Source organism: Pipistrellus kuhlii, unplaced genomic scaffold (assembly GCF_014108245.1).
Source record: "Pipistrellus kuhlii isolate mPipKuh1 unplaced genomic scaffold, mPipKuh1.p scaffold_m20_p_59, whole genome shotgun sequence".
Taxonomy (NCBI): Eukaryota; Metazoa; Chordata; class Mammalia; order Chiroptera; family Vespertilionidae; genus Pipistrellus; species Pipistrellus kuhlii.
This window is the reverse complement of record NW_023425561.1, coordinates 72354-82324: the sequence shown is the minus strand read 5'-3', so window position 1 is coordinate 82324 and position 9971 is coordinate 72354. Positions and strand designations below refer to the sequence as shown.

The window sequence follows — 9971 nt, the reverse complement described above, 5'->3', positions numbered from 1 at the left end:
GTGTGGCCTAAACCATCGGTAGGACATCCCCTGAGGATTCCCGGACTGTGAGGGTGCAGGCCAGGCTGAGGAACCCCCTTGTCCCCCCCTCAGTGCACCGGGCTTCTAGTATTTAAACAATATAAAGACAACAAAAACACCCAAGGTTTTCCTTTGTTATGAATGCACAGCATCATGGGATTGCCCCCTAGAACAAATTTTAGTAAAAGTGTCCGAGCCAGGTGTGGCTCAGTGGATAGAACATTGGCCTGCTCACTGAAAGGTCCTGGGTTTGATTCCAGTCAAGGCCACATCCCCAGTGTGGGATGTGCAGGAGGCAGCCGATCAATGATTATCATCACTGATGTTTCCATCTCTCCCTCTCCCTCTCTGAAATCAATAAAAATATGAAAAAAAAGGCATCTGAAAGGAAAAATGCAAGAATCCAGGCTACTGTTGGCATGCCACGTCCATCCGTGGCCACCAATGTTAAGGCCTGGCAGGCAGTGGGTGGCCGCTGTGGGGGCAGGACCAAAGGAACAGGTGGTTCAGGGGGGAAGAGTGAGCACTTCCAGACAGCAGTGATTCCAACGGGACTGGTCCTGCATTTCACAGGCAGCGAGCACCTCATCCCCGGAAATGCTGAGGCAAAGCCTCATGGGGTGGCGGGTGGCTAGGGACGATTCCGCAGAGAGAAGATTCTGCAGAGAGAAGGCGGGTGTCCGCGTCCTCCGCGGGATGATCCTAGTCGCCACCTGCTCACCACTCCCCTGACGGCCACTCGGACTGGGCCAGCAGCTGCAGGTGCCCGCTGGCCGCGCACTCGGGCGGCGGAGACCTGCAGTCGGGCAGGCTGGGGCCGGAAGGACGCAGCACCTGGACACCGGCATCGGCTCCACCAGCTCCACGCCTGCCCTGCTCCCAGTCTCTGCCCGCCGCGGGCCTCAGCCTGCCGCCCACGGCCCTTCTCAGGAAGCCGAATCCCAACCAGGCCGGGAAGCGGGCAAGGGCAAACCCCGCCCCCAGGGGTCCCCGATCTTTGACCCCATCCGGGACTCTGCGCCTCCCCAGGCGGCCGCGGGCGGGCGGGCGGGCGGGCGGGCGGGAGGCACTGTCTTTTGTGTGCTTCGCTCCGAGGTGCGGAGACCCTCCAGCCGCGCGGGATCCCCTCGCGGCCCCCGGCCCCTCCTCTGGGCGTCCCGGCCCCCTGCTCGGCCCCGCGTGCCAGCTGGGGGCGCGCTGGTTCGCTTCCCGCGGCGCCAGGAGGAGGGGCGAGCCCGGGAGCCCCCTCCCTCGCCGGCGCCGGAGCCAGCCCGCCGGGGGACGCGCGCCGCCCGTCATGTGGGCCGGACTGCTCCTGGCGGCGGCCGGCGTCGCGCTCCTGCTGCCGAGGGCCCCGGCCCGCGGCTACACCGGGAGGAAGCCGTCCGGGCACCTGGGGACGGAGAGGTGAGCGCCCCGCGCTTGTCCCGCCCTGGTCCCGCCGCGGGGGCGCTCCCGGCGGAGAGGGGCGCCCAGAGCCGCCGGCACCCGCGAATCGGGGCTCCCCTCTGGGGTCCTGTCCGTGGGGGCCGGACAAAGAGACTGAACTGTGCCTCGCGCGCATCTCTGTGCCCGGGTCCGGGCCGTCCTGGCTGGGACTGGGGGGGCCGGAGGGCCAGGCGCTGGGGAGCCACCTGAGGTCGCCCCGCAGCGCAGACCTGGGCGGGGAGGCCGGACGTGCTGCCGCCTGGTCTCCAGGTCGGCGCGCTTCCCGGAGAGCGTGCGGGGCTCTGCCGGGCCGGGCCTGGCTCCGGCGCCGGCGCCCGGGGGAGCGGGCTGCTCCTGGCCCGGGCTCTGCGCGCCGCGGACCTTGGACCCGCGGGGTCTCACGGGTCACGTTTCGGTTTCCGCCTGTGGGTGCGGGTGGGGGTGGGGTGTTTGTCCCTTTGCTCTTCCCCGACAGACGCCGCCGCCCCCTCGGGTCCGCTCCCGCCGGTCAGCCGAGCACGTGTGTGCGTGATGCCGCGGGGCCAGGCGGGGGGGACCGGCTGGAGCGCGCAGCCCGGCGTGGGCCGCTGCCTGGGGGCGCCCTGCAGGGGGCGGAGCTCGCAGCTCGAGGCTCAGTGTTTGCTGCCGCCGGTGTCTGCTCAGATTCCGGACTCCGCGTTCCGGAGCTTTCCTGCCACCTGTCTCCCCGCCGCGCCACCCCGAGGCCCGGGGCGTCCCTACATCTGCCAGTGGCTGGCTCCCCTTTCCTTTCAGAGCGGGTCTGGGGAGCAGGGGCTCAGCGTCTCGTTCCCCGGCTGCTGACGTCATCTCTCTGGCTGCAGCCTGCCTGTGGGTCCCCCTCCTCCAGGGCCCCCCTGTTCTGTGATGACCTCAGAGCAGCAGGCTTCAGAGGACACGGTGCGGGCCATTTCCTGCAGACATGCCTGTGCTCAGACAGCTTGTCACGGCTGGCAGGGGCTTCTCCCCGGTGGGGCGGGTCTGTCTTGTGCACCATGCCCTCAGCCCTGCGGCTGTGCCAGGGCCCTCAGTGGTGCTCCCAGAGGCCTGGCGGCAGACTGTACCCATCAGCCTCCAGACAGGTGGAGCGCAGGCGGGGGAGGGTTCCTGGGTCCAGTTCTGCTGCGTGGGCTTCCCGCTGCCTGCCCATCCCAGAACCAGTGGTAGGCAGTCTGCGTTCCCCTCCAGGCCTGTATCCTGAGCTCCCTCCCACTCAGCACCCTCCTGCCCACACATGGCCGTTCCTGCCCGCTTCCCCAGCCCAGCCTCTGGGAACTCCCTGACATCACTCAGCTCCATGCCAGGCCTCTGTGGCCCCTGTCACTTCAGTTTGTTCTCACCTGGCTGCTTGTCCAGCGCCCCCACATGCGGGCTGCACTGAAGTGCTGAGAGGGCAGGGCAGGGCGAGGATGAGCTCCCAACTCCGACTTGGCTCCCTGGTGGTCCTTGGGGATCACGAAGTCTGGGCATAACAGTGCCTCATCCAGCAGCGGGCACAGCGGGTTCTTCTTCACCCCTTTGGCATCCCCCTTCCCGAGATGTCACCTGGGGAGGGACGTGTCCAGCTGCCCTCCCCCTTCTGTGTTTTGCTGGCTCCTCTTCTTAACCTTTCCCTCAACAGCCATTTAGTGAGCACCTACTATGTGTCACGTACACATAGTAGGTGCTCACTAAAAGATGAAGCCCTTGTCCTCAGGGAGTGGTAGGGGAGACAGGCAGTGAATACAATCAACAAGTTAATAAGCACTTTTACGTCCCAGGGAGTGAGTGTCACGAAGACAAATAAAGCAAGGAAGGGCCCTGACTGCGAAGGTGACGTGAGCAGAGACATGGGTCCCAGAGGGATGGCCGGTTGTGTCAGAGGAAGGCCCTGAGGCAGCCACACCAGCGGCTCTCCATCCACTGCGGCTTCCCTCCACGGAGCTGAGGCCCCGGTGCGGCCCTCTCTGCTGGCCACGCCGCTCTGTGCTCACCGGGCCGGTGTCTGTAGGACAGACTGGGTCTGTGCTGCCCCCAGACGGGCTGTCCAGGTCCCTTCTTTCTGGAAACTTCTGGTCGCCTCTCCTGCGGGTCCTGAGAGCTGCTTGTTGAGTGACTGGCTTGGGAGGCGCTCGCCCCTCTGCAGATGCATCGGAACGTGGAATGTGCTCTCCTCTCTTGCAGACACCAGCTGGGCCCCCACGTCTGCCTCTCGGGGTTCGGGAGTGGCTGCTGCCCAGGCTGGGCGCCCTCCCTGGGCAGTGGGCACTGCATCCTTCGTAAGTGCCTGTCCCCGGGCCCCAGACATCCTCCCCAGCAGGCGCTCCCTCCCTAGGCTGGGCAGAGGGCCCCACCTCGCCCCTCACTCCTTTCTTTCCCAGCCCTCTGCTCCTTTGGCTGCGGGCGTGGCATCTGCATTGCTCCCAACGTCTGCTCCTGCCAGGATGGAGAGCAAGGGCCCACCTGCCCAGGTACCAGGGGCAGCGAGGACTCCGGGGAGGGCTCTGAGCACTGAGGTATGTGCCAGGGCCAGGGGCCTTCAAACTACGGCCCGTGGGCCACATGCGGCCCACAGAGGAGTCTGATCCGGCCCGCCAGGCTTTTTGGGCCAGGCACTGGCCACGGTGTGCTAGCACGGCGTCTCCTACTACCTAGCAGCAGGCACTCCTTCCTGTTCTATGGACGAGGAGATGGAGGCACAGAATCAGTGGCTCCCGGGTGCCGTGGCTGGTGGGTGGCAGAGCTGGGTTAAACTCAGAGGCCCCTTCCCAGTAGAACTCAGGAGGAGCGGGGGTGGGGTGGCTGGGCCTGGGCGTGGCCCGCTCACCTGTGCGCTGCCCGTTGCAGACGCCCACGGGCCCTGTGGGGAGTACGGCTGTGACCTGGCCTGTAACCACGGTGGCTGCCAAGAGGTGGCCCGAGTGTGCCCCGTGGGCTTCTCGATGACGGAGACGGCGGTGGGCATCAGGTGCACCGGTAAGAGGCCAGGATGGTCCCAGGGAGATGCCAGCGCAGGGCTGGGCTGGGGGAGCTGCAGGGAGGGAGGATGGAGCCAGAGGCGTGTGTCCCCTGCTCTTTCTCCTCTCCGGGGCAGGCGCAAAGGGGGGGGTGGGGTGGCAGTGACGGGCCTGGGGGCAGGGACTCCGGTGCAGACCAGAGCGGGCAGAGCCGGTGCCGTAGACCCTGCAGAGCCGTGTGGTTCTCAGGGGCGTGGGGGGGGGGGCCTGGGTGCTGCCCATCGAGCCTTAACCAGCTCCCCAGCCCTGACCCCCCACCCCCTCCTCCCTCCCAAGCAGGAACCCATGGCCTCCTGCCAGGCTGGGCTCAGGTCTCCCCTGTGCTTCCCAGAGCTTCCTCAGACTCCCCTCCCCCCCCTGGAGCCTGCTGGTCCTCTGCCATTTCTCCTCGGCTGAGACCGGCTCACACTCTGGCTGGGCCTGGGTGTTTCCTGCGGGCACATCTCACTGGCATGGGTGGCCTCGAGGGACCATCTGGGGAGGCAGTGCCGTGTCTCAGTCCCACTCGTGTCCTCAGTGTCCCCTGCGGGCCTGTGCACACAACGGTGCCAGTGAGCATTGCAGGGTCCTGCCAGCCTCCTGACCGCCCTCTGCCTATGGGGCTGCCCAGGTGGGGATGGCTCAGCTGGCCATCCTCTTGGTTGTCAGTCTGTGGGGGTGAGAGAGGAGGCCTGGCCCTCGGCCTCTCCTGCTGGCTTCCCTGTCGTCCGCAGTGACTCTCCTGCGCCTGGCCTTTCTCCCTGGAGGGGGGCACGGGGACCGTGCGGGGCGCTTTCCCCCCGCACCTGACCGCGGGCACCGTGTGCCACGCCAGGCGGTTTCCTCTCTCCCCAGACATCGACGAGTGCTTAAGCGCCTCTTGCGAGGGCCAGTGCGTGAACACGGAAGGCGGGTTTGTGTGTGAGTGCGGGCCGGGCATGCAGCTGTCCACCGACCGCCACAGCTGCCAAGGTGAGCGGCTCCGGGGGCGGCAGTGAGGCTGCGGGGGCTGGCATGGACCGGGTGGCTGGGCCCTGGAGACAGGCCCAGGAAGAAGCATCCTGCCGCAGCCGCCCAGGCTGGCGGGGAGCAAAGCCACCAGGGGGGCAGGGGTAGGTGTGGGGAACCCCTGGAAGAGGAGGCGTTCCCCTCCTAAGGGAGCAGGGTGAGCGGTCTGTGGACACCCTCACGATGGGGAGTGACTGTCCCTTAGAGGAGTTAGGTGAGGAAGCACTCGCCCACGAGGCAGCCGCCACACGTCCCCCGGGCCCTGCGGGGTTAGCCTCTGGCGTGTGATGTTGTCATCGTTGTAAGAAACGGCTGCCAGCTCCAGGCCTTCCCCCACTCCTGCACCTGCTCTCCCGGCGAGCGACCTGGTGCTGTGGCAGAACGCTGGGACCGGGCGGGGCGGCTGGGACAGCATTAGGTCGGCCTCCCAGTTCTGGAGGTGGAATCCAGGTGCCCCCACTCCATTCCTGGCTCGCAGATGGCAGAGGGAGGGAGCCTGGCTCTGGGCTTGAAGGACAGGGCAAGCCCAGGGGCAGGGCAAGGTCAACAGTCTGGACCTCCAGGTCCCTTAGCCCGATGTCTCTTCTTCTAAGGGCACCAATCCCATCCTAAGGGCCCCACCCTCCAGAACCCCCTCCTAACACCATCACTTGGAGGTTATGGCTTTACCAGGTGAATTTAGGGGACACAATTCATCCATAGCACCTGGTTATCAATCCAACTGCCTCTCCCCAGCACATGTACATACACACTCACACACACTCACACACACTCACACACACACACACACACACACACTCACTCTCACACACATGCACACACACCACTCACACACACACTCACCACTCACACACACACACACACACACATACACACTCACACACTCACACACACACACACACACTCACTCTCACACACACGCACACACACACACACTCACCACTCACACACACACACACACATACACACTCACTCTCTCTCTCTCTCTCTCTCACACACACACACACACACACACACACACCACTCACACACACACTCACCACTCACACACACACACACATACACACTCACTCTCTCTCTCTCTCTCTCTCTCACACACACACACACACACACACACACACACTATCACAGAGATGTCATAAAAAATGAACAGCTCATGGTCCCGGACGATCGTGTTTGGGCACCTCAGTAAGCACCATGGTTGCGTTTTCTCATTTCGTCCTCCAAATTATCCTCTGAAGTTTATTTCCATTTTCCTGATGGGAACACTGAGCCCACAGACGTTAGATAACTGGCCTGAGACCATGTCGGAGCCGGAATTTGATCCCAGCCGTTTCGCTGCGTGCTTTCCCCTCCAACCATCTGCCTTGGCAGTCTCTCCCCATCAGGGCCAACAGCCCTGCTTAGTTCTTTGAACTGCGGCCTGGTGCTCTGGGTGCAAACATCCCACAGCTCCAGTCCTTCTCCTATGGATGGACTCGTAAGGTTTCGCCTTTTCAAATACCAGCTCGGAGAAGCTTTGGCAGGAGGTGCTATAGCAGCTGGGTTTTGAGGTATGAGTAGGAGTTTTCCAGCATATGAGACCAGAAAGGCAGTTTAAGCGGACAAGAAAATGTGGGCAATGGGGAGGCCCATAAGAGTGAGGTGCACTTGGAAGATGGCAAGAATTAAAGCCAGAGCAAAGGTGAGGGGCAGGAGAGCCCGTGGGAAGGGCAGCCCAGGGTTTGTGAACTATGGTGCCGGGGAGTGGAAGGGGCCTGGTCAGAGGTGCCCTTTGGGGGGCTGTGCGGAGGGAGGCCTGGGAGGAGCACGGGGAGAGGCAGGGAGGTGCTTGAAGCTGCTGTTTTCCAGACCCTAGCCCTGTGGTCCCAACCTGTTTCTGGCCCCAACTAAGCTCCTCTAACATTCTGATGCCCCCACCCCCGCGACATGTAATTCTTACTATTCAAAAAGCAAACCCCTGTTCCCGTGGAGGAGGCCTAAAAGGCCGTGAACTTGGTCTAAACAAGCCCCCTCAGAACACGGCATCCATGAAAGAGAAAAATAAAAAGACCAAAGGACAGTGGAGGTCCTGAGGAAGAAATCATTAGGAAACTTTAGAATAAAAATAATAGGAAGTGATAGGGAAGAATAACAAAGTTACAAAACATAATCATAGAGACCTAAAATGGATAAATGTCACAATACCTATTTACATATGTATATGAGGCCCCCGGAACCAGAAGAAATGCAAAAAACTCCCTGTGAGTAACTCATTCTCGAATTGACCCCATAAAAGTCACATTGCCCCCTGTGGGGTGTGTGCCCCACTCCGGGAACCACTGCTCTGGAGAAGGTGGCTGGGTGAGGATATGAGGGGGTGGAGGGAAGGCTGATGGGGGGACGGGGGACTGAGGAGTTGATACACGGATGTGAGCACAGAGGACGGGGTTAAGATGGCCTCCCCCAGGCCCTGAGTGGGCAGGAGATGGCGATGAGAGAGAGAGGAGGGACTGCATGTTTCCACAACGCCATGGGGAACGAGCCCCAGCCTCGCCATGCCCTCCAGACATGGATGAGTGCCTGGGGACCCCGTGCCAGCAGAGATGCAGAAACAGCATTGGCAGCTACCGGTGTTCCTGCAGACCCGGCTTCCATCTCCACGGCAACCGGCACTCCTGTGTAGGTAAGGTCGGGAGGACCATCAGGAAGACGGACAGAGCGGGGACGGACAGAGCTGTGGCAGGCAGTTGGACTTCCTGTCCCCGAGCCTGTGAGCACCTGAGCCTTTGCTCAAGCTGGCTACACCCCAGGGCCCTCCCTTCACCCGTTTTCTTGGCTGCCTTCGCTCCCCTTGGGGACCAGAGCACGTTCCACCTCAGTGCCTCTTAGTGCCCCTGTCTTCTCAGCCCATCGGCAGGAGTCTCCAGCAAGGAACCGGCGTGTGGCAGGAGCTGGGCTCCCGGGATGGAGGGGGGTCTCAGGGGCTTGGAAAAGGACCTTGTTCGACGTCGGTGTGTGCCCTGTAGCTGAGCAGGGCAGTGACTTTTGAGACTTTTCAGATGGGGCTATACCACTGACACCCGGTGGGTGGGAGGGAGGGTGCGAGGTGTGGATTGAGGTTCCCAGTGGGCTGTTCCTCTCCAGCCAGCACTTGATCTTTGCTGCCTGCTGTTGGGGGATTAAACGCCAACTATCATGCATGACCCTACCAAGGGCACTCGCATAGACTTCCGCCCCACTGCCAGGCATCCGAGCCACCCACACCTCGGGCAGGGAGACCCCGGCCTGGTGGCCTAAGGGATGGTGGCAGAAAGGCAGCCGTGGCAGCGAGGCTCTCCCGCAGATGTAAACGAATGTCGGAGGCCGCAGGAGAGGCGGGTCTGCCATCATGCCTGCCACAACACCGTGGGCAGCTTCCTGTGCACCTGCAGGCCTGGCTTCAGGCTGCGGGCCGACCGGGTGTCCTGTGAAGGTCAGTGACCAGCCCCGCCTCCCGGCTCTCGGACCCCCCCCTTCCCCACCCCACCCTCAGCCCTGCCAGGCCCCGCCCTCCAGCACCAGGTCCTACCTCCCAGCACCAGGCCCCACCTTCCAGTGTCAGGCCCCACCCTCCAGCACCAGGCCAACCCTCTTCCTTCTCCACCCACTATTGTTTTTTTTAAATATATTTTATTGATTTTGTACAGAGAGGAAGGGAGAGAGATAGAGAGCTAGAAACATGGATGAGAGAGAGTCATCGATCAGTTGCCTCTTGCACACCCCCTACTGGGGATATGCCCGCAACCAAGGTACATGCCCTTGACCGGAATCGAACCCGGGACCTTTCGGTCCCCAAGCCGACGCTCTATCCATTGAGCCAAACCGGTCTCCCACTATTGTTTTTGATTCATCTTACAACACTTCACTTTCTTCTTCCTCCCTCCATTGCTTTATCCGTTCTTTCTCCCTTTTCACTTCATTGTTTCCCTAGCCCCCTGGTCGGCAAACTGCGGCTCTCGAGCCACATGCAGCTCTTTGGCCCTGTGAGTGTGGCTCTTCCACAAAATACCATGGCCTGGGCCAATCTATGTTGAAGAAGTGGCATTAGAAGAAGTTTAAGTTTAAAAAATCTGGCTCTCAAAAGAAATGTCAATCGTTGTCCTGTTGATATTTGGCCCTGTGGACTAATGAGTTTGCCGACCCCTGTCCTAGCCCTTCTGTTCCCCCCCAAATGGTGAAAGAAAAAAAAGAGCGTGTGACATAGGAGCCCCGTAACTTGGGCCCCAGGGGCGCTGTGGGCAGTGGTGTCAGCTCCATCTGCCATACTTTGCCGGCAAGCCTGGAAATTTAGGTTCGATGTATAAAACCGAAGGTGCTCTCTCTAGCCCTCGGTGAGTGCTCTGGGGCCTCGGCTCATCCTGGGAGCTCCTCTGGGCGGCAGGCGCACAGCCCCCCCTGCAGCCGCCCGCGCTTCGCTGCTTTCCCACCCGTCTCCCTGTGACCATGCCGCAGCCCCAGGACTTAGAGCCCAGCGGCTGGCGTTGGACCCAGCGTGTTGGA

The 9971-nt window shown here is 62.2% G+C and overlaps 1 protein-coding gene across 6 annotated transcripts in view; it reads left to right on the top strand.

Moving 5' to 3' along the window:
• Window positions 1-1057: 1057 nt before the first annotated feature.
• VWCE (von Willebrand factor C and EGF domains) overlaps window positions 1058-9971 on the top strand; it is a 23073-nt gene continuing 14159 nt past the window's right edge. For 5 of the 6 annotated variants that reach the window (XM_045574053.1, XM_045574052.1, XM_045574051.1 and 2 more), the window contains exons 1-7: window positions 1058-1428; window positions 3631-3725; window positions 3828-3917; window positions 4294-4422; window positions 5298-5414; window positions 7999-8115; window positions 8776-8904. In XM_045574053.1, the coding sequence (XP_045430009.1) occupies window positions 1319-1428; window positions 3631-3725; window positions 3828-3917; window positions 4294-4422; window positions 5298-5414; window positions 7999-8115; window positions 8776-8904 (787 nt within the window). In that variant the 5' untranslated portion in view covers window positions 1058-1318. The remainder of the gene's footprint in view (window positions 1429-3630; window positions 3726-3827; window positions 3918-4293; window positions 4423-5297; window positions 5415-7998; window positions 8116-8775; window positions 8905-9971) is intronic. The other variant, XM_036417419.2, reaches the window with a different exon arrangement.